The sequence below is a fragment of the Pangasianodon hypophthalmus genome, chromosome 5 (genome assembly GCF_027358585.1).
Source record: "Pangasianodon hypophthalmus isolate fPanHyp1 chromosome 5, fPanHyp1.pri, whole genome shotgun sequence".
Classification (NCBI taxonomy): Eukaryota; Metazoa; Chordata; class Actinopteri; order Siluriformes; family Pangasiidae; genus Pangasianodon; species Pangasianodon hypophthalmus.
Window position 1 is genome coordinate 1438571 of NC_069714.1, and position 22572 is coordinate 1461142.

General features: G+C 45.5%; 2 protein-coding genes and 8 non-coding genes across 10 annotated transcripts; 9 read left to right on the forward strand and 1 right to left on the reverse strand.

Moving 5' to 3' along the window:
- The first annotated feature begins 857 nt into the window (after window positions 1-857).
- On the forward strand, window positions 858-940 carry trnal-cag (transfer RNA leucine (anticodon CAG)). The gene has a single exon. It is a non-coding gene; the product is annotated as a tRNA-Leu (tRNA).
- Window positions 941-1136: 196 nt separating this feature from the next.
- trnas-aga (transfer RNA serine (anticodon AGA)) lies at window positions 1137-1218 on the forward strand. Its single transcript has one exon. It is a non-coding gene; the product is annotated as a tRNA-Ser (tRNA).
- A 1714-nt stretch (window positions 1219-2932) lies between these two features.
- Window positions 2933-3015, forward strand: trnal-cag (transfer RNA leucine (anticodon CAG)). Its single transcript has one exon. It is a non-coding gene; the product is annotated as a tRNA-Leu (tRNA).
- Window positions 3016-3211: 196 nt separating this feature from the next.
- trnas-aga (transfer RNA serine (anticodon AGA)) lies at window positions 3212-3293 on the forward strand. Its single transcript has one exon. It is a non-coding gene; the product is annotated as a tRNA-Ser (tRNA).
- A 1714-nt stretch (window positions 3294-5007) lies between these two features.
- Window positions 5008-5090, forward strand: trnal-cag (transfer RNA leucine (anticodon CAG)). Its single transcript has one exon. It is a non-coding gene; the product is annotated as a tRNA-Leu (tRNA).
- Window positions 5091-5286: 196 nt separating this feature from the next.
- Window positions 5287-5368, forward strand: trnas-aga (transfer RNA serine (anticodon AGA)). The gene has a single exon. It is a non-coding gene; the product is annotated as a tRNA-Ser (tRNA).
- Window positions 5369-7052: 1684 nt separating this feature from the next.
- Window positions 7053-7135, forward strand: trnal-cag (transfer RNA leucine (anticodon CAG)). Its single transcript has one exon. It is a non-coding gene; the product is annotated as a tRNA-Leu (tRNA).
- Window positions 7136-7329: 194 nt separating this feature from the next.
- trnas-aga (transfer RNA serine (anticodon AGA)) lies at window positions 7330-7411 on the forward strand. Its single transcript has one exon. It is a non-coding gene; the product is annotated as a tRNA-Ser (tRNA).
- Window positions 7412-8263: 852 nt separating this feature from the next.
- Window positions 8264-12440, reverse strand: rpl31 (ribosomal protein L31). The gene is made up of 5 exons (XM_034304297.2): window positions 12389-12440; window positions 11990-12096; window positions 9178-9303; window positions 8862-8974; window positions 8264-8337 (listed from the first exon to the last, which is right to left on the reverse strand). The coding sequence occupies exons 2-5, from the start codon at window positions 12094-12096 to the stop codon at window positions 8306-8308; spliced, it is 378 nt and encodes a 125-aa protein (XP_034160188.1). The 5' UTR covers window positions 12389-12440; the 3' UTR covers window positions 8264-8305.
- A 205-nt stretch (window positions 12441-12645) lies between these two features.
- cnot11 (CCR4-NOT transcription complex, subunit 11) lies at window positions 12646-21479 on the forward strand. Its single transcript, XM_026911003.3, has 7 exons — window positions 12646-13285; window positions 14783-14947; window positions 15147-15299; window positions 17620-17825; window positions 18055-18257; window positions 19681-19777; window positions 20628-21479. The coding sequence occupies exons 1-7, from the start codon at window positions 12970-12972 to the stop codon at window positions 20823-20825; spliced, it is 1338 nt and encodes a 445-aa protein (XP_026766804.1). The 5' UTR covers window positions 12646-12969; the 3' UTR covers window positions 20826-21479.
- Window positions 21480-22572: the final 1093 nt, after the last annotated feature.

A 22572-nucleotide genomic window follows, 5' to 3' on the forward strand; every position in this document is an offset into this window, starting at 1 on the left:
TAGTCTTCTCATCTCTTCCAGTTTTACGTGTTCTGTTACAGAAGCTGCATTTCTGCTACATTTCAAAGCCAAAGGCTTACCTAGGCTAAAGATATTCAAACGCATTTCACAAATCCACACATTTCAGGTTACCGCACATTCCTTGTCTTTAATTCATTTAGGGCATCTCCTTTTTTCCATAAGAGCAATGAACGCCTACCGATTTGAAGAGCTCGTCCTAACGCAATAGGAAGAAAACCAAACGGATTTTCACTCTGCACATGGCGGCATTGTTCACTTTCGAACAGAATTACACAGTAGTTTACGGCCAACGCTGCACCTACTAGGAGACCTGTGGTGGTTGTTACCCTGGACCCCGCCCTATGCTGGTGGTTAGGGGTCAGAGCCCTGTTATACAACACTGTAGCGGTTGCTTTTAATGCAATGCCCATAGGTATTTGAACCGTGAACCAAGTTGGTTGCCTGCTCTTGTGGTCAACACAAGACCCGGGTGTGGTCCGTGACGCGCGTGGCCTCAAGCCCCGAGTGGTCTGAGGCACCGCGTTCAGGTCGAGAAAACTGGTCGTTGCCGAGCGTCAGTGCTAGGGTTCACTTTGCAGCATTGCCCATAGATGGTTCCACAGTGAACCAACTACGCTGCCTTGCAGCGTTGTTGACGTCAAGCCTGAGCACGGTCCTTAACTTTAAGCCTATAAATTCTGAATGGGTAAAAACTGGTCATTGCATTCGATTCTGTGGTTCAGTTCACAGCACTGGCTTGATTTTACAGCACCGCCCATAGATGGGTGCACAGTGAACCAACTACACTGCCTTGACCCGGGCATGGTCTGCGACTCGGCTGGCCTTGTGGCCCGTGTGTCAGGATGGCCGAGCGGTCTAAGGCGCTGCGTTCAGGTCGCAGTCTCCCCTGGAGGCGTGGGTTCGAATCCCACTTCTGACATTTGCCTTTGCTGCGCTTTGGTGGACTTCCCATACCGAAGTCCATCGTCGCGTGTTAAGAGGTTGAAAGAGATCCGTTGAAGCCTTCCTGCATAGTCTAGGCCGCTTCAGGTCGGGTTCGAGTTTCTGTTTGCCTGCTGATGGGAGAAGACCGGTCATTGCAGCGAATTTACAGTTTTACAGAGCAGGCAGCGCCTGTAGTCGTGGCCGAGTGGTTAAGGCGATGGACTAGAAATCCATTGGGGTCTCCCCGCGCAGGTTCGAATCCTGCCGACTACGTCTGGCGTTTGGTTTGCCTAAGGGCGGCTGAACCCTGCCCTGTGGTAGCTGTTTCTGAAGCTTGTATGGCGACAAGAAAAGAGCCAAATCAGAGAACCGGTGGGGATTATATCGGTTTGGTTTTTGCAATTGTTCCTCAGGAGAGGGGAAAAGCTACGAAGAGCAGCTGAAGCAGATGTTGAAGGACCTGGGCAAGGAGAAAGACAAAGGCGTGGAGAAACCCCTCCCTCACATGAAACAGGTGAGTCCTGGTTGACCAGGCCGGATCGGATCAGATCGAGTCCTGCTCAGCCAAGCCGAGATAAAGTCTTTCAGCCCAACCAAGTGAGATCAGATCATTTTCATTCAGGTCCAGACGAGCCGGCTGCTTGTTGCACAAGCTGAACATAAAGGCAGGGTATAAAGCTGGTCCTAAACCATACGCTCGACCTAGTTAGTTTAAAACTTCTACATCTGTGAATGAGACGCATCGACACGCAGGGAAGCAGTTAATGTCCGTCTATTTTCAGTGTAACAGACGTACTTCAGGGTAGTCTTCAAAAGGATCCTCTCCTTTTATACTGGTATTTAGTAGATATTTTATACTGGTATGTGCCTGTTCCGTTCTGCTGTTTAACTTGTCATGCTACAAATTCAACAGCATTTCAGTAGTGATCCATAGCAAAGACAAATACGTATGGCCCGGAAACCTAATCTGCATTTGATGATATAAATGTAAATCTACGTAAATTACATTTATGGTAAACATTCAAAAAATGTTGTGGTGTATACTCCCTTGTCGGGATCTCAGTTCGACGACATTTTGCACTACCCCAGGAAAGAGTTTATCAGCAGCTGATATCAAACTAGACCATTTGTAGTCTTCTCATCTCTTCCAGTTTTACGTGTTCTGTTACAGAAGCTGCATTTCTGCTACATTTCAAAGCCAAAGGCTTACCTAGGCTAAAGATATTCAAACGCATTTCACAAATCCACACATTTCAGGTTACCGCACATTCCTTGTCTTTAATTCATTTAGGGCATCTCCTTTTTTCCATAAGAGCAATGAACGCCTACCGATTTGAAGAGCTCGTCCTAACGCAATAGGAAGAAAACCAAACGGATTTTCACTCTGCACATGGCGGCATTGTTCACTTTCGAACAGAATTACACAGTAGTTTACGGCCAACGCTGCACCTACTAGGAGACCTGTGGTGGTTGTTACCCTGGACCCCGCCCTATGCTGGTGGTTAGGGGTCAGAGCCCTGTTATACAACACTGTAGCGGTTGCTTTTAATGCAATGCCCATAGGTATTTGAACCGTGAACCAAGTTGGTTGCCTGCTCTTGTGGTCAACACAAGACCCGGGTGTGGTCCGTGACGCGCGTGGCCTCAAGCCCCGAGTGGTCTGAGGCACCGCGTTCAGGTCGAGAAAACTGGTCGTTGCCGAGCGTCAGTGCTAGGGTTCACTTTGCAGCATTGCCCATAGATGGTTCCACAGTGAACCAACTACGCTGCCTTGCAGCGTTGTTGACGTCAAGCCTGAGCACGGTCCTTAACTTTAAGCCTATAAATTCTGAATGGGTAAAAACTGGTCATTGCATTCGATTCTGTGGTTCAGTTCACAGCACTGGCTTGATTTTACAGCACCGCCCATAGATGGGTGCACAGTGAACCAACTACACTGCCTTGACCCGGGCATGGTCTGCGACTCGGCTGGCCTTGTGGCCCGTGTGTCAGGATGGCCGAGCGGTCTAAGGCGCTGCGTTCAGGTCGCAGTCTCCCCTGGAGGCGTGGGTTCGAATCCCACTTCTGACATTTGCCTTTGCTGCGCTTTGGTGGACTTCCCATACCGAAGTCCATCGTCGCGTGTTAAGAGGTTGAAAGAGATCCGTTGAAGCCTTCCTGCATAGTCTAGGCCGCTTCAGGTCGGGTTCGAGTTTCTGTTTGCCTGCTGATGGGAGAAGACCGGTCATTGCAGCGAATTTACAGTTTTACAGAGCAGGCAGCGCCTGTAGTCGTGGCCGAGTGGTTAAGGCGATGGACTAGAAATCCATTGGGGTCTCCCCGCGCAGGTTCGAATCCTGCCGACTACGTCTGGCGTTTGGTTTGCCTAAGGGCGGCTGAACCCTGCCCTGTGGTAGCTGTTTCTGAAGCTTGTATGGCGACAAGAAAAGAGCCAAATCAGAGAACCGGTGGGGATTATATCGGTTTGGTTTTTGCAATTGTTCCTCAGGAGAGGGGAAAAGCTACGAAGAGCAGCTGAAGCAGATGTTGAAGGACCTGGGCAAGGAGAAAGACAAAGGCGTGGAGAAACCCCTCCCTCACATGAAACAGGTGAGTCCTGGTTGACCAGGCCGGATCGGATCAGATCGAGTCCTGCTCAGCCAAGCCGAGATAAAGTCTTTCAGCCCAACCAAGTGAGATCAGATCATTTTCATTCAGGTCCAGACGAGCCGGCTGCTTGTTGCACAAGCTGAACATAAAGGCAGGGTATAAAGCTGGTCCTAAACCATACGCTCGACCTAGTTAGTTTAAAACTTCTACATCTGTGAATGAGACGCATCGACACGCAGGGAAGCAGTTAATGTCCGTCTATTTTCAGTGTAACAGACGTACTTCAGGGTAGTCTTCAAAAGGATCCTCTCCTTTTATACTGGTATTTAGTAGATATTTTATACTGGTACGTGCCTGTTCCGTTCTGCTGTTTAACTTGTCATGCTACAAATTCAACAGCATTTCAGTAGTGATCCATAGCAAAGACAAATACGTATGGCCCGGAAACCTAATCTGCATTTGATGATATAAATGTAAATCTACGTAAATTACATTTATGGTAAACATTCAAAAAATGTTGTGGTGTATACTCCCTTGTCGGGATCTCAGTTCGACGACATTTTGCACTACCCCAGGAAAGAGTTTATCAGCAGCTGATATCAAACTAGACCATTTGTAGTCTTCTCATCTCTTCCAGTTTTACGTGTTCTGTTACAGAAGCTGCATTTCTGCTACATTTCAAAGCCAAAGGCTTACCTAGGCTAAAGATATTCAAACGCATTTCACAAATCCACACATTTCAGGTTACCGCACATTCCTTGTCTTTAATTCATTTAGGGCATCTCCTTTTTTCCATAAGAGCAATGAACGCCTACCGATTTGAAGAGCTCGTCCTAACGCAATAGGAAGAAAACCAAACGGATTTTCACTCTGCACATGGCGGCATTGTTCACTTTCGAACAGAATTACACAGTAGTTTACGGCCAACGCTGCACCTACTAGGAGACCTGTGGTGGTTGTTACCCTGGACCCCGCCCTATGCTGGTGGTTAGGGGTCAGAGCCCTGTTATACAACACTGTAGCGGTTGCTTTTAATGCAATGCCCATAGGTATTTGAACCGTGAACCAAGTTGGTTGCCTGCTCTTGTGGTCAACACAAGACCCGGGTGTGGTCCGTGACGCGCGTGGCCTCAAGCCCCGAGTGGTCTGAGGCACCGCGTTCAGGTCGAGAAAACTGGTCGTTGCCGAGCGTCAGTGCTAGGGTTCACTTTGCAGCATTGCCCATAGATGGTTCCACAGTGAACCAACTACGCTGCCTTGCAGCGTTGTTGACGTCAAGCCTGAGCACGGTCCTTAACTTTAAGCCTATAAATTCTGAATGGGTAAAAACTGGTCATTGCATTCGATTCTGTGGTTCAGTTCACAGCACTGGCTTGATTTTACAGCACCGCCCATAGATGGGTGCACAGTGAACCAACTACACTGCCTTGACCCGGGCATGGTCTGCGACTCGGCTGGCCTTGTGGCCCGTGTGTCAGGATGGCCGAGCGGTCTAAGGCGCTGCGTTCAGGTCGCAGTCTCCCCTGGAGGCGTGGGTTCGAATCCCACTTCTGACATTTGCCTTTGCTGCGCTTTGGTGGACTTCCCATACCGAAGTCCATCGTCGCGTGTTAAGAGGTTGAAAGAGATCCGTTGAAGCCTTCCTGCATAGTCTAGGCCGCTTCAGGTCGGGTTCGAGTTTCTGTTTGCCTGCTGATGGGAGAAGACCGGTCATTGCAGCGAATTTACAGTTTTACAGAGCAGGCAGCGCCTGTAGTCGTGGCCGAGTGGTTAAGGCGATGGACTAGAAATCCATTGGGGTCTCCCCGCGCAGGTTCGAATCCTGCCGACTACGTCTGGCGTTTGGTTTGCCTAAGGGCGGCTGAACCCTGCCCTGTGGTAGCTGTTTCTGAAGCTTGTATGGCGACAAGAAAAGAGCCAAATCAGAGAACCGGTGGGGATTATATCGGTTTGGTTTTTGCAATTGTTCCTCAGGAGAGGGGAAAAGCTACGAAGAGCAGCTGAAGCAGATGTTGAAGGACCTGGGCAAGGAGAAAGACAAAGGCGTGGAGAAACCCCTCCCTCACATGAAACAGGTGAGTCCTGGTTGACCAGGCCGGATCGGATCAGATCGAGTCCTGCTCAGCCAAGCCGAGATAAAGTCTTTCAGCCCAACCAAGTGAGATCAGATCATTTTCATTCAGGTCCAGACGAGCCGGCTGCTTGTTGCACAAGCTGAACATAAAGGCAGGGTATAAAGCTGGTCCTAAACCATACGCTCGACCTAGTTAGTTTAAAACTTCTACATCTGTGAATGAGACGCATCGACACGCAGGGAAGCAGTTAATGTCCGTCTATTTTCAGTGTAACAGACGTACTTCAGGGTAGTCTTCAAAAGGATCCTCTCCTTTTATACTGGTATTTAGTAGATATTTTATACTGGTATGTGCCTGTTCCGTTCTGCTGTTTAACTTGTCATGCTACAAATTCAACAGCATTTCAGTAGTGATCCATAGCAAAGACAAATACGTATGGCCCGGAAACCTAATCTGCATTTGATGATATAAATGTAAATCTACGTAAATTACATTTATGGTAAACATTCAAAAAATGTTGTGGTGACGACATTTTGCACTACCCCAGGAAAGAGTTTATCAGCAGCTGATATCAAACTAGACCATTTGTAGTCTTCTAATCTCTTCGTTTTACGTGTTCTGTTACAGAAGCTGCATTTCTGCTACATTTCAAAGCCAAAGGCTTACCTAGGCTAAAGATATTCAAACGCATTTCACAAATCCACACATTTCAGGTTACCGCACATTCCTTGTCTTTAATTCATTTAAGGCATCTCCTTTTTTCCATAAGAGCAATGAACGCCTACCGATTTGAAGAGCTCGTCCTAACGCAATAGGAAGAAAACCAAACGGATTTTCACTCTGCACATGGCGGCATTGTTCACTTTCGAACAGAATTACACAGTAGTTTACGGCCAACGCTGCACCTACTAGGAGACCTGTGGTGGTTGTTACCCTGGACCCCGCCCTATGCTGGTGGTTAGGGGTCAGAGCCCTGTTATACAACACTGTAGCGGTTGCTTTTAATGCAATGCCCATAGGTATTTGAACCGTGAACCAAGTTGGTTGCCTGCTCTTGTGGTCAACACAAGACCCGGGTGTGGTCCGTGACGCGCGTGGCCTCAAGCCCCGAGTGGTCTGAGGCACCGCGTTCAGGTCGAGAAAACTGGTCGTTGCCGAGCGTCTGTGCTAGGGTTCACTTTGCAGCATTGCCCATAGATGGTTCCACAGTGAACCAACTACGCTGCCTTGCAGCGTTGTTGACGTCAAGCCTGAGCACGGTCCTTAACTTTAAGCCTATAAATTCTGAATGGGTAAAAACTGGTCATTGCATTCGATTCTGTGGTTCAGTTCACAGCACTGGCTTGATTTTACAGCACCGCCCATAGATGGGTGCACAGTGAACCAACTACACTGCCTTGACCCGGGCATGGTCTGCGACTCGGCTGGCCTTGTGGCCCGTGTGTCAGGATGGCCGAGCGGTCTAAGGCGCTGCGTTCAGGTCGCAGTCTCCCCTGGAGGCGTGGGTTCGAATCCCACTTCTGACATTTGCCTTTGCTGCGCTTTGGTGGACTTCCCATACCGAAGTCCATCGTCGCGTGTTAAGAGGTTGAAAGAGATCCGTTGAAGCCTTCCTGCATAGTCTAGGCCGCTTCAGGTCGGGTTCGAGTTTGTTTGCCTGCTGATGGGAGAAGACCGGTCATTGCAGCGAATTTACAGTTTTACAGAGCAGGCAGTGCCTGTAGTCGTGGCCGAGTGGTTAAGGCGATGGACTAGAAATCCATTGGGGTCTCCCCGCGCAGGTTCGAATCCTGCCGACTACGTCTGGCGTTTGGTTTGCCTAAACACTAAAAGCTACGAAGAGCAGCTGAAGCAGATGTTGAAGGACCTGGGCAAGGAGAAAGACAAAGGCGTGGAGAAACCCCTCCCTCACATGAAACAGGTGAGTCCTGGTTGACCAGGCCGGATCGGATCAGATCGAGTCCTGCTCAGCCAAGCCGAGATAAAGTCTTTCAGCCCAACCAAGTGAGATCAGATCATTTTCATTCAGGTCCAGACGAGCCGGCTGCTTGTTGCACAAGCTGAACATAAAGGCAGGGTATAAAGCTGGTCCTAAACCATACTCGACCTAGTTAGTTTAAAACTTCTACATCTGTGAATGAGACGCATCGACACGCAGGGAAGCAGTTAATGTCCGTCTATTTTCAGTGTAACAGACGTACTTCAGGGTAGTCTTCAAAAGGATCCCTGTGGTAGCTGTTACTGATGCTTCTATGACAAACAACAGAGTGGTAAGTCTCCCTTAAAAAAAACTGCTGCTCTTCTGGAGCGACTGGGTCAAAGCCCTGTTATAAAACGCTGTCGCTTATAATGCACTGCCCACAGATATATGAACAGTTAAGGTTAATGATCAGAAGGTTGGGGCTTCAAGCCCCAGTACTGTCAAGCTGCTACTGTTGGGCCCTTAACCACATCATAGTGGACTCTGACCTCAGTTTCCTCCCAAGCTGGATATGCACAAACTTCATTTCTTTGGCTCGGTACTCATTACTTTATTGTTATTGTGCAAAGTTGACTCTCCTACTGACCCGCGAAGCTATAGAGATTAGAGATGCCAGTGCTGTGAGGTGGCAACTTTTTTTTTCTCCAGGAAAAAAAAAACAATGCAAAACCAATTTCTTTACAGAATTTTATTACAATTTGTCATGAGGTGTACATTAGTTTTCATCCACATTGACAGTCTGGAGACCTGCAAAAGACAAGAAAAGAGCCAAATTAGAGAATCTTAGACAACTGACTTTTTTTTTCTTTTTTAAAAAACTATAAGCCAGTACAAACTTCCTTCATATTCACTCTGCTGCTGTTGACACTAATTTCCACTCTGGGAGTCACGAAAGACACAAACTAACTGCAATCCCATAAATATTAACAAAATGACTGACATGACGGTTACCTACAAAAGCTCATCTCAGAACAACTGACATCATCAAAAACCTCACACACACACACGCGCGCGCACGCACACACACGCGCACGCACGCACGAGAACACGAAGACACCTCGGGTCAGAATTCAATACAAAGCGATTTTAACACTACACATCATTACAGAGCAGAAATCCGACTACACAAGCCAGTAAAGAGATGATCCCTGATCCCTGTGAGACGCTCCACTGAGTTTTCCAGCTCTGTGCGGTTATTTCTGTATCACGACCTCAAACCCGACTCTGTTCAAACGAGTTATAATTCAGCAGCGTGTGCTCGGCTCGCTCACCTTTGTACGTGGTGACGGGGACGTACGTGACGAGTGTGTACAGCTTGTTGGGTGAATCTTCATCTTCGTTGCGCTTCCTGGACAAACGCACACGCATGCGGTACGGGACGTTCCTGATGACACACACACACACACACAGGGTCAAACAAAAAGTCATCGTTATATATCTGGGTGACTCTCCCTGAGCACAGGAAGGCCTGTAGTCCACCACTCTGATGGAGCATGATGTCGAGATGAGGTTATTCTGGGTGCAGTGTGTGTGTGTGTGTGTGTGTGTGTGTGTGTGTGTGTGTGTGTGTGTGTGTGTGTGTGTTACCTGACTCCCTTCGCCCACACGGCCTTGTTCAGGCGGGTGTCGATGCGAACGTCGGGCGTGCCCATCTCCTTCACGGCGAACTTGCGGATTTCCTTAATGGCGCGAGGGGCTCGCTTCTTGAAGGAGCTGCAGGACAGAGGATCAGTTTTAGAACAACTCATCTCACCTTCTCACACAAGACGATGTTTAACAGATCCTCCTAGAGGCGTGAAAAACCTGATTAACAGATATCGACAGTCTGCGTCAACGTTTTCACGCTACCGTTTCGTAAACACAGGAGTTCACGTAGTAACTTTGATTGTTTAATCCACGGCTCCCTCTCAAATCCTACACCGTCCACTACGGCCCTGCAGCACCCTGCCCTGCTCCAGCACACCTGATTCAGGTAACCCGCTAATTAACTGCCCCTCCCGAGCTGAAGTGTGTGTGTGTGTGTGTGTGTGGGGATCAGCGAACTGTAGTGTTTAAAACCCAAAACATTCACGCTGTGCTGAGCTCCTAACCTGACGACGCTCTGCCCTTCCACTCCGTAAAGCAATCTGCGATTTCTGAAAGCAAAAAACTTTTTTTTTCCCAAAAACCATGTTTTCCCATTCCACATGTCAGTATTCAGAGGTTACGGCACATCATGGTATTAACACACTACGTCTCCACGAGACTCACACTAACGCACGGTGTGATTCAGGACTCTACTGATGTAATCAAGATGATGCTTTATTTAAAGAGAAAAAAAAAAAAAACCCGCAGGTTCTACTGTTTTTATACCAGAACGGCACTATTAAGCACTTTCCTCCCTCATGTCACTTTTTCTCAGACAAGTTCATCCATTTTCACGTTGGCTTCCTACGTTACCCACAATGCCGTTCGACGACCTCCTGACAGCGGTACCAGTGGGATTTCGGATAACTCGTCATTTCCGACCTCTGGCCACAAAAAACCAAAGAATAGAATAGAATAGAATAGAATAGAATAGAATATGCCTTTATTGTCACTGTCACAGGTACAACGAAATTTAAAAGTGCTCTTCAGTCAGTGCCTAAATAATTTAATATGACAACAATGATAAAATATAATAATTTAAATACTTTAGAATTCCTAAAAATATGAATACATAAGAATAAACATACCTTAAACTGCACATGAGCATACCCACACACATGCAATATGTAGAATCATGTTCAACATTTTTATATCCTACACATACCTCCACCGTTTTACAGATCCAGCAAGATACAGATTGAAATACTGTATGTTATTTTTTAGCAGCATTCAGAGCAGTTATTGCAATTGGATAAAAACTGTGCTTGAGTCTATTTGTTCTTGCATTAATTAACCAGAAGGCAACAGTTCAAACAGGGAGTGTCTAGGATGTGAAGTGTCTTTAGTGATAAACCGCTTTGTGCCGCTGAAGCCACTGTTTCCCCGTACGGAGCGGGAATTAATGTTCTTTAAAGCACAACTAACAACAAGAGCGTTCACACGTGAGGTAGCAAAGACGCACGATTTCGCCCGTCTTCGCCTGGGAATGATCAAAACTAGGAACTTTTATATTTAGATAAAAGCTGGATTTATAAACACGCAGAACAGGCCAGCTGTGAAAATCTACTGCACTCAGAAATATCCGACCTCCGACACGGAGAAGTGCAACGGCGCGATCGTTCACCTCGGAATTCCAACTCAGAACTCGGGAATCATCTACTTTGTTTTCCGCTGATTTCAGGCTAAATTAAAGGCCCACTAATGAATCGTTTTCACGATCAAACGTGAACAAAGCAGTTGATCTGCATTATACGTCACTTCTCTTCATTAACTCAAATATAAACTCCTGCAGATCTTATGTGTGTGTTTATCAAACTCTGGGCTTTTTCCGAGACGAAGCACCGGAGAGATTTAAGATCTGGACCCGAGAAACTTGCAGAGTTCTGAATAAAACAGATCGCAGCAGAAGTTTTTAAACATCTCGATGGCGCAGGATCGCCTCGTCTTCGCTGTAAAATCGCGCGTGCGGTGTATATACGGTGCATACGGTGCTCCGAGCACAAAAACTCCTACAGCCGGATTTACGCCGTACGATAATCGAGCCGATTTTACTGCCGCAGAGTGTAAAATAATAACCCCTTTTAAAAGAATTTTACTGCCACACACACACACACACACACAATCTAAAATCCTCCAATCACGGGACGGTATAGAATTACACAAAACTCATGAATACAGTGGAGACGAAGAACCGCAACCCAAACATACGAGACTGAAAAGAAGAGAGCGGTTCGGGGAACTGTGGCAGCAGAGAGAGAAACTCTAACGTCTCATCACCGTTCTACCACAACAGGGGGGAAAAAGGGGCAAAGGAAAGATGAATTACTTGAAGTAATAATAGAAAAATGTAACGTAACGTAACTAGTGCGCGAGACGATCAAGGAGGTTTTGTTTTTAGATGACGGTAACGAAACTCATCCTATTAAACGCCTCTACAGTGACGTCAGAGAGACACGAGTGATAATTTATCACAGGATCAATGAGAACGAAGCTCCAAGCTCCAGGTCACCATCACAATCACTGGCAACACACACACACACACACACACACAGTGTGATCACACACACACAGGAGTTTACTGCACTGCAACTGCATCTTCAGCTCCTGCACTAACACAGCAGAGGGTGTGCTGCAGGGCGAGCTAAAGTTAGTGCCCCCATGGAGAGAGAAAGACAGAGAGAGAGACACAAAAAGAGAGAAACAGATAGAGAGAGAAACAGATAGATAGAGAGAGAAACAGACAGACAGTGTATGTGTGTAGCTCCGCACTCACATGCCGTGGATGCGCTTGTGGATGTTGATGGTGTACTCCCGGGTCACCACCTCGTTAATGGCGGAGCGCCCCTTCTTCTTCTCGCCTCCTTTCTTCAGCGGCGCCATCTGAGTTATTTATTAAAAAGAAAAAAAAGAGTAAAAAAAACACAGTATTATTGACTATAAACACACACGCAGTGCTGAAGCGCTACAGCCTGTGCTTAGCTAGCGCCCTGACTAGCATCCAACACATCCGGCTTTAACACAAAAATCCGTCATCAAAAAGCACCAATATTTCAAGCTGCGCCACTTTAAACACCTTATAAACATGTATAGAGTAAAAAGGCGTAGTTTTATTTATTAAAACATTACAGATGAAAGTGGATTTGTGAACGAGGTTCAGCTTAGCAGTACTCACTCTGTTCGACGAACTTCGAAAAGGAAGAAGCAAAGGATTGTGGGTAATACAAAAAGGGGGTTAGGAACGGTTTACTTCCGGGTTGAAATATTTATTATTTATTTTTTAACAAACGAATAGCGTTGTAACAAAAAAATGCATGTTGACAATTGAACTATAAATGTAATAATATATACATATATATAAATATGTATATTTATTAAAAAAAAACAAGAATGTAAAAAAAATGTAATCGTATTGAACGACAGTTCCCATGAGGCATTTCGGCACGCCGCCGCAAGGGATTGTGGGAGACGGCGAGCCGTTTGTTTGCTTTTGAGCCGATCAGGTTAAGGTGTGAAAGTAAACGCTTGGTTTCGGCATTTTTTGGGGATATTTGCGTTGTTGCTAAGGCGTTATTAAGATCGTAGTCAAGTGTTTAGTGATGATGAAGTTTGCTGAATCGTCGCTAATTAAAATAAATAGCTAGCGTTAGCCTGGCTGCTGTTGTCGCCGCGTGAGCCGAAAAACTCGAGTCTGTGTTTGTTTGTTTGTTTGTTTGTTTGTCTGAGAGAAGGAGAGAGAGAGAGAGGGAGAGAGGGATGACTCTGGCGCCGAAGGAGCTGACCACACTCCTGGGCCTGCTCTCGGAGGAGGCCTGCGCCGGCAGCTCGTTTGAGAGCCTCGCGAGCGCCTTCCACCACTGCTTCGGTAAAGCCGAGCACTTCCGGGTGGGTTCCGTGCTCGTGCTCCTGCTGCAGCACGCAGACCTGCTTCCGGGTTCCGCTCAGCGCCTCGCCGCGCTCTACCTGCTGTGGGAGATGTACCGCACCGAGCCGCTCGCCTCCAACCCCTTCTGCGCCGTGTTCGCGCACCTGCTCAGCCCCGGCAAGGACGAGCACGAGAGGCACCTCTCCGGTGGGTAATGATATAAATCATCATCATAATCATCATAGATCACAATAACATCATCATTATCCTTATTACTGTAACCATGACAGGCACCTCTCCAGTGGGTAATAATATAAATAATAATAATAATAATAATAATAATACGTAACCATGAGAAGTACCTCTTATTATCATCGTCATCATCATTATTATTGTTATTGTTATTATTATTAGTGTAACTGTGACAGGCGCCTCTCAGGTCTCAGCGTCATCATCATGGGCATGTTTTATCATTGTCTTCAATACTGTGTGTGTAAACATGAGCCAGATGATTTTACCAGACGGTAAGCGAGCAGTCGGTTGTCGGGATGCAGGAGAAACGGGAGAAAGGGGCCTGTGTGACGACCTGAGCGACTTTAACACAGACCGCGTCGTTGCAGCCAGCATGCACTGATCCCACAGAAGAGCTACTGTAGCTCAGATTACTGACAAAGTTAAAGCTGCTCTGATATAAAGGAGTCAGAACACACAGTGCAGTGCAGCTTGCTGCGTATGGAGCTGCAGATCGGTCAGAGAGCCCATGCTGACCCTGTCCACCACCAAAGCACCTACAATGGACAGGTGAGCATCAGAACTGGACCATGGAGCAATGGAAGAAGGTGACCTGGTCTGATGAATCACGTTTTCTTTTACATCATGTGGACGGATGGGTGCGTGTGTGTCGCTTACCTGGGGAAGAGATGGCACCAGGATGCACTATGGGAAGAAGGCGAGCTGGCAGAGGCAGTGTGATGCTCTGTGCAACGTTCGGCCTTCATGTGGATGTTACTTTGACTTGTACCACCTACCTAAACATTGCTGCAAGGAGTTACACTCCTTCATGGCAACGGTGTTCCCTAATGGCAGTGGCCTCTTTCAGCAGGATAATGCTCCCTGCCACACTGTAAACATTGTTCAGGAATGGTTCGAGGAACATGACAAAGAGTTCAAGGTGTTGACTTGGCCTCCAAATTCCCCAGATCTCAATCCGAGCAAACATCTGTGGGACGTGCTGGACAAACAAGTCCAATCCATGGAAGCTCCATCTCGCAACTTACAGGACTTAAAGGATCTGCTGCTAACGTCCTGGTGCCAGATACCACACACACCTTCAGAGGTCTTGTGCAGTTCATGCCTCAGCAGCACTCTGAGGACCAACAGCGTATTAGGCAGGTGGTCATAATGTTTAGGCTCAGAAGTGTGTGTTACAGATATGTAGCAGTTTATCAGGATTGTGGACTTGATATTGTGTAACACACACACAGTAAAAAAGACTGAGCTCCACTGCTTTAAAACTTCAGATCAGTTAAACAGAGAGACGTAACTGAGAGTTATAAAACTGCTTTGTTTCTGGTGTCACACCATTTGCGTTGGCTTTGTCCTGCATCACTTCACGTAGCCGTATGTAGCTGGATTTTTTTTTTTCTTTTTTTTTTTAAATCATATCACAAAAAAGTCACAGGTTTGTTTTTACCATTTGTCCAGGTTTCCTTCCCCCAGTCACTCAGCCTGAGAAGTTTTTCCTCTCCCAGCTGATGCTCGCTCCTCCTCGGGAGCTCTTTAAGAAAACGCCACGGCAGATCTCCTGCATGGACGTGAGCTCGGCGCCGCAGAGCGTCGACATCAGCGGACTACAGCTCGCCCTCGCCGGTGAGCAACGTTTTTCCGTGAGCAGATTGTCAGAGCTGACAGAGTGAAGTGGAGGATGGATTTAGTCAGGACTGAACGAAATGCCTTTTTTCAGTGTTGCAGAAAACACTAAAAATGTTTTCCTAAGTGTGTGTGTGTGTGTGTGTGTGTGTGTGTGTGTGTGTGTGTGTGTGTGTGTGTGTGTGTCTGTGTGATCCAGAGCGTCAGTCGGAGCTTCCCACCCAGAGCAAAGCCAGTTTCCCCAGCCTCCTCAGCGACCCCGACCCTGACTCCTCCCACTCAGGCTTTGACAGCTCTTTAGCCAATCAGATCACAGAATCGCTGGTCACAGGGCCACGCCCACCTCTGGAGAGTAAGTGCACTTCCATTTATCGTGGATCTCTCGGCTTTCTGATTCTCCGTTCTTTAATTCTTTCACAATCTGTGTATTTACACTGGAATTTCTTTGCTTGAAGAAATGTTAGACAGAGGAGTCACAGTGAGCAAGTAAAGCTTAATAAGAGGACTTTATCGCAAGTAAGAGTTGTTAAAAAGTCATAATCTATAGTGCTACATAATCTATAGACCTTAATGAAATATTTAATGAAAGCAAAGTTTAGTGATTGGGTTCTTAGCTTGTGATTGGAAGACTGGAGTTTGAATGAATATATATTTAAATGTCCAAATCTCTGGATCACTGCATCACTACAGCTTCAGTCTTCATATTTTACTGCTTTTCAATCTGCTTCATGAATTTTACATGTAAACATGTAACCTTTTATTTTACTTTTTTTTTTCCTTTCTTTCTTCAAAATCCTCCTAGGCTGCTTATCATACAAAATATAGCGAGTAGCATCTGTAGACCATGACAACAACAAAAAAAAAATATTCTTTGATAGGTCAAACGATGCGTCTCTTCAAATTAGATGCCTGAAATTAGCCCTAAAGTACGCAGAACCAGAACCAACCTTCTACCCAGAATCTGTACAAGGCCAGACCCAGCTATATCAGACCCTTTGGAAACCGGGTCAGACCTTCATATAGGAAACTTGGACATAAATCTTGACACTTTAATCAGACTCATTTCTGTTCAATTCCCACATGGAGATTGGAAAAGTTCTACGTTACTCTGGAACTGATTGTAATAAGAAGGCTGAAACTTTTCCACATGTGTCTTTGACATAAGAAGCCGCTTTCCTTACTATAATCCTATATACACAGATGGATCAAAAGTAGACAGTCAGGTATCTGCAGCAGCAGCAGCAGCAGTAATCAACCACAACACTATTCGTATTCCAGGCCAAAGTGGCATTTTTACAGCAGAACAAATTGAAAATGCAAACGAAGGGAACTTCGTAGTGTTTACTGACTCAAAATCCTGCCTTCAAGCACTAGCATCTTTGAAGACACATCATCCAATAATTACTGACATTTTAGTTAAAGCAAATCAGTCACGAAGACACAATTACAGCAAAGTAACACATAATAATACAGCATGGTACAGCATTCTGCTGGATTCTGGGACATAGTGGCGTTTTTGGCGATGAAGAAGCAGACACGGCTGAAAAAGAAAAAAAAAAACCTTGTGGAAATAATCAGAAAGTGCAAAATCCCAACTTCCGACCTTAAGCCCTTAATCAGTCATTATATTTTAGACAAATGGCAAGCGGAATGGGAAAAATGTCGAGATGATAAATTATTTGAAATAAACCCCGTAGTTGGAAATATATACATCTACACTTATAAATCTTGACATGATCGAGTGGCGTACACAAAGTGCCGCATAGGACATGCCGGACTGACCCATGGGTATTTACTGAAGGGCGAAGAATCACCAAAATGCCTATATTGTAACACTCTCATGACTAAAAAACATATTTTTCTGGTCTGCTCTATTTTTAATGTCATGAAACAACACCTTTTATCAGGACAAACTTTGAAAGACTCGTTTTGTAAGATGGATGCAGGAAAACCTTTAACATTTTTATCAGAAGTAAATTTAAAGAATGTTTTATAGAGTTGTCATGTTGTACAGAAATGTTTGATTAATGTCTGATTGTTGAGTAATTGGTATGAAATAGACATTGGAGCTTGTATGGCAATAAACTTAAATACAAACCAACAAACAAACGATGCGTCTGTTGCCAGCCAGTGCGTTTTAGACCATCACGAACACGTAACAAACGAGTTAAAACAAGCATGTTATCATTCTTATGAATTGCAGAGAAGTTCAACTGGTCCACTTTGTTTAGAATTCATTAAGATTATGGAGGCTTTTGTCAGACTTATTATTCCCCAATCAGCAAAAATAAATCGGTAGAGAAATTTCTCACCTCCGTGTCTGCTGCTTAAACCCTCTAGTGCCACCAACAGCCCACATTTGAGCTTACATTTCTGTTCGTGTCTTCTGAGCAATATTTCGGAATTGAATAAATAGTTAGTTAGTTACATCAGCATTAGGTTTATTAATGCTGAAGTTCATGCTTTGTTAAAGTAAATAATGTTAGTTAATGGGAACCTTAATATAAAGCATTACGGTTTTTAGTCAGGTGAAACATCAGAGCCTTCATCGCTAGCAATAAGTTGAAACTGATTGGTCAAACTTGCACTAATCACAAATTGGCATCCATTTGTCAGTAGTTCTTGGACTCTAATGAGAGCCTGTGTTTATTGATTATTTCCTCCACGTCCAGGTCATTTCCGTCCCGAGCTGATCCGGCCGGCTCCTCCGTTATTCCAGGCGAGTGAGGCTGAGCTGGCGTGGCTGAGTCCGGCTGAGCCGGAGCACCGTGTGCAGTGGGATCGCTCCATGTGCGTTCGTGCTGCCACCGGCCTCGAGACCAAACGCATCATGGCTAAAGCCTTCAAAAGCCCGCTCTCGGCACCTCAGCAAACTCAGGTACCGCACTTATCTAGCGTCTGAGATGTGAAATCAGTATCACTGGATAAAAATTTAAACACAGAGACAAAGTTAAGGACATATTTCTTTATTAATCAAAAACTAATACTACTTTTCTTTTTCTTTTACTACTATATAAAGACTAGTAATAGACCAAAAAGGACTCGGCTACGTGTTAGAGTGTGTCTTTTTGCTGATTAGATTTGCCGTGTCGTTCTCCTTTTCTTAGCTGCTAGCTGAGCTGGAGAAAGACCCGAAGCTGGTGTACCACATCGGCCTCACTCCTGCGAAACTGCCTGATCTGGTGGAAAACAACCCGCTGGTGGCCATCGAGATGCTGCTGAAGCTCATGTCCTCCAGCCAGATTACAGAATACTTCTCTGTCCTAGTCAACATGGACATGTCCTTACACTCCATGGAGGTGGTCAACAGGTACGCGACTTCCTCACAGTTTGCACTCGTACAGCAGAGAAACTACACCGATCAGCCATAACATTATGACCACTGACAGGTGAAATGAGTAATATTGATTATCTCGTTACAATAGCACCTGTCAAGGGTTGAGATATATTAGGCAGCAAGTGACCATTTGGTTTTCGAAGTTGATGTGTTGGAAACAGGAAAAATGGGCAAGCTTAAGGATTAGAGAGACTTTGACAACGTCCAAATTGTGATGGCTAGACGACTGGGTCAGAGCATCTCCAAAACAGCAGGTCTTGTGGGGTGTTCCCGGTATGCAGTGGTTAGTACCTACCAAAAGTGGTCCAAGGAAGGAAAACCGGTGAACTAGCGACAGGGTCACGGGCTCCCAAGGCTCACTGATGCACGTGGGGAGTGAAGGCTGGTCCGTCTGGTCCGATCCCACAGAAGAGCTATTGTAGCACAAATTGCTGAAAAGTTAATGCTGGCTCTGATAGAAAGGTGTCAGAACACACAGTGCATCGCAGCTTGCTGCGTATGGAGCTGTGTAGTTACAGATCAGTCAGAGAGCCCATGCTGACCTCTGTCCACTGCCAAAAGTGCCTACAATGGACAGGTGAGCATCAGAACTGGACCATGGAGCAATGGAAGAACGTGGCCTGCTCTGATAAATCACATTTTCTTTTACATCATGTGGAAGGTCGGGTGCGTGTGCATCACTTACCTGGGGAAGAGATGGCACCAGCATGCACTATGGGAAGAACGCAAGCTGGCGGAGGCAGTGTGATGCTCTGGGCAATGTTCTGCTGGGAAACTTTGGGTCCTGGCCTTCATGTGGATGCTATTTTGACACATACCACCTACCTAAACATTGTTCCAGACCAAGTACATCCCTTCACGGCAACGGTATTCCCTAATGGCGGTGACCTCTTTCAGCAGGATAATGCTCCCTGCCACACTGTAAAAATTGTTCAGGAATGGTTTGAGGAACATGACAAAGAGTTCAAGGTGTTGACTTGGCCTCCAAATTCCCCAGATCTCAATCTGTGGGGTGTGCTGGCCATCAAGTCCGATCCATGGAGGCCCCACCTCACAACTTACAGGACTTAAAGGATCTGCTGTTAACGTCTTTGTGCCAGATACCACAGCACATCTTCAGGGATCTAGTGGAGTCCATGCCTCGATGGGTCAGGGCTGTTTTGGCAGCAAAAAGGGGACCAACACAATATTAGGCAGGTGGTCATAATGTTATGGCTGATCGGTGTATATCCTGTGTTTTAATAGAGGAATAGTTCTGCGTGATTAGTGATATTTTTATTGCGGGTTGTTTTTGCATATTTTGTGTACTGTCTTATCGTTACTCATCGCGGTCCCTCAGTGTGTTGTTTGTGTAGTTTGAGTCTAACTGGGACGTCATGTGGTGTCTGTGCTTCAGGTTGACGACGGCGGTGGATCTTCCGCCCGAGTTCATCCACCTGTACATCTCCAACTGCATCTCGACCTGCGAGCAAATCAAGGACAAGTACATGCAGGTCAGTGACTCTTTAGTTTTGTGCCTCTGCTGCTACAGTCACAGGAAAAAGAAAGTACACCCTCCTTCAGTTCTATGTTTTTATTCATCAGGGACTAAAGAACAATCGTGTGGTCCTTACCACCTTCTGTAAACAACCAAACAACCTCAGGTGACAACAAAAAAACCACAAAAGGTTTCAATATGTAGTCATTTTTTTTTCCCAAAAAAGTAAACCAACATACAGAAACCACAGGACAACAAAGACGACGATCCCAAGCACACCAGCAAATCGACATCTGAAAGGCTAAACAAGTAAAACACAGCAAGATGTTGGAATGACCAAGTCAAAGTCCAGACCTCAACCCCATTGAGATGCTGTGGCAGGATCTTCAGAGAGCTGTGTGTAAACAAATGCCTTCAAACATCAATGAACTGAAACAATGTTGTAAAGAAGAGGGGGCCAAAATTTCTCAAAAACGATGTGAGAGACTGATAAACTCCTACAGAAAACCTTTACTCCAAGTTATTGTTGCTAAAGGTGGTTCTACATGTCACTGAATTAGAGGGTGTACTTACTTTTTCCCACCTGGTTACTGGACGTTGGTGTTACCTTTTGGGAAAAATTAATACATGTTGAGGTTATTTGTTTGTTTATAGAAGTTGGTAAGGCCACACAATTGTTATTTAGGCCCTGATAAATAAAAAACATAGAATTGAAGGAGGGTGTACTTTCTTTTTCCCGTGACTGTAGGTGGTGGAGACGATATACTGTCAAACAGGATCAGGGTCAAAGCAAGGTCAAATGTCTATAATAGTCTTGTTTTCTCTCTCTCTCTCTCTCTCTCTCTCTCTCTCTTTCTCTTCTCCAGAATCGGTTAGTGCGTCTGGTGTGCGTTTTTCTTCAGTCGCTGATCCGCAACAAGATCATCAATGTGCAGGACCTGTTCATCGAGGTGCAGGCGTTCTGCATCGAGTTCAGCCGAATCCGCGAGGCCGCCGGTCTCTTCCGCCTCCTCAAGACGCTGGATAACGGAGAGACGCCGGCGGAGGGCAAAGCAGCCAAATAGTCCTCTCTGAAAATGCTGATCTGGACTGACGTAGCCCTTGTGGCAGGTGAACTGGCAATCATCTCCGTCTCGGTTGATCCTGGACCTTCATTATTGAGGCCTGATGAGGCTGAAATTTTTTTTTGTTTCCCCAAAGCCCTAATCTCAGCCGTATTTCCAGAAAGTAAGATCCGAGAAAACATTAAGCTAAAGCTGCTAACAAGGGTGCTAAATTAGCCTCAGTGCTGTTTGTGACGTGTATAGCTTAGCTCCCTACAAAAATCACTTTGAAAGCAACCAAGAACTTACTCTCAGCCAAACCTGGACCTCGATTTGACCTTCGTCTTGACTTTGTTTTAACCTGCCACTGACACTGAAAAGAAGGGAGCTAGAGAGATGGAAGATGAACAAACTGTAACCCAACACTTGTGTACTGTTTTTCTTCTCCTTCTTATTCTTCCAAGTATTTTCTTTTTTTTTTTTTTTTTTTTTTTTTTTTTAAAGAGAGAGTCTTTAGACCCTCTGTGTAATAGGAAGGAAGTCGATAGCCCTTTCTTTGAGAGGGATATTATATAATTCATGACCCTTGTACAAACTGCTTCAGCAATGAACTACCATGTTGTACCTATAATGTATAAGAAAAAAGGGAGAAAATAATAAAAAAAAAGCAAAATAGTGACTCTGGAGATTGCTAATGAATGCACTCATAAACACATAATTTAGGCTTTTTTTTCCCCCCTCAAATTCACTGTATATTTTACTGTACCATATATTGGATGCAAAATAATCGTGAAATGAAAACCCTAAATCATGTGTGTTTTGTAATGGATGGTAACATTGACTTGACTTGACTTGAACCGTCTTGCTGTCAATAGGCTACATTCTTTGTCTTGAAATTTAATGATTTTTTTTTTTTTTACACATTTGCATATATGTGGCGTTACAGTGTATTTCAGCAAGGTGGTCATATCCGGGGATCATAGACCATAGAATACCTCCCACAGTAAGAAACTGTTATACTCCTTACAAAAATAAAACACATCAGATGGTAAACATGCACTTTTTACTCAAAAAAAAGGTGCAATTTAAACAGAATTACTGAGTATTATTTAGAGAAGATGCGTATTGCCTCTAACTGAATCTCATCCACCCCATCAGCCTTGCTACTATGAAGGTTTCTAACTGCCATAGAAACCTTAGCAATATTGACGGACTCCAAAACTCCAGACTATTCTGCCTCTGCCTCCCCGAATGGACGACGTGCCCACTGGGTGAAGGAGTTCTTCACAGTGCTCCTTTCATTGCTCAGCAGTATTCCCAGTAGAGGTCTGGGCCATACCTGATTAGCAGAGCTTGTGCATGGTCTCATCTCCCCCTCCTGAGGTGGCAAACGGTTTGCCAGAACATCGTTGAGGCCACCCATATGACTTTTTCCATGGCCTCTCCAAAATTCTCCCATGCCCAAGGTTTCACTTCTGCAACTGCTTTTGGCACAGCCCTCCTGGCTATCGTATACCTCTCAGGTAAATCAACAGAGCTCTCTGTGAGCATCACGTGGAAGGCCTCCTTCAACTTGACTGCTTCCCTCACTGCTGGTGTCCACCAGCGTATCCTAGGGTTACCACCGTGACAGCCAGCTTCCTGCAGCTGCCTCTACGATTAGGGACCCCGACCTCGCTTGGTACACAGAAGAAGTCCTTTCAAAAATGAACGTTAAAGTCATCTCTCCTGAACCTTCTGCCAGATGTCCCCAAGACATCTGAAGGCC

Bases quoted from the DNA above. Each gene is read 5' to 3' on its own strand.
- rpl31 (XM_034304297.2), bottom strand. From the start codon at position 12,096: ATGGCGCCGCTGAAGAAAGGAGGCGAGAAGAAGAAGGGGCGCTCCGCC. The intron at 9,304-11,989 runs GTGAGTGCGGAG...TCTGTCCTGCAG, and splicing joins CACAAGCGCATCCACGGCAT to CTCCTTCAAGAAGCGAGCCC. The intron at 8,975-9,177 runs GTAACACACACA...GTGTGTCATCAG, and splicing joins GTGTGGGCGAAGGGAGTCAG to GAACGTCCCGTACCGCATGC.
- cnot11 (XM_026911003.3), top strand. From the start codon at position 12,970: ATGACTCTGGCGCCGAAGGAGCTGACCACACTCCTGGGCCTGCTCTCG. The intron at 13,286-14,782 runs GTGGGTAATGAT...CCATTTGTCCAG, and splicing joins GCACGAGAGGCACCTCTCCG to GTTTCCTTCCCCCAGTCACT. The intron at 15,300-17,619 runs GTAAGTGCACTT...CTCCACGTCCAG, and splicing joins GCCACGCCCACCTCTGGAGA to GTCATTTCCGTCCCGAGCTG.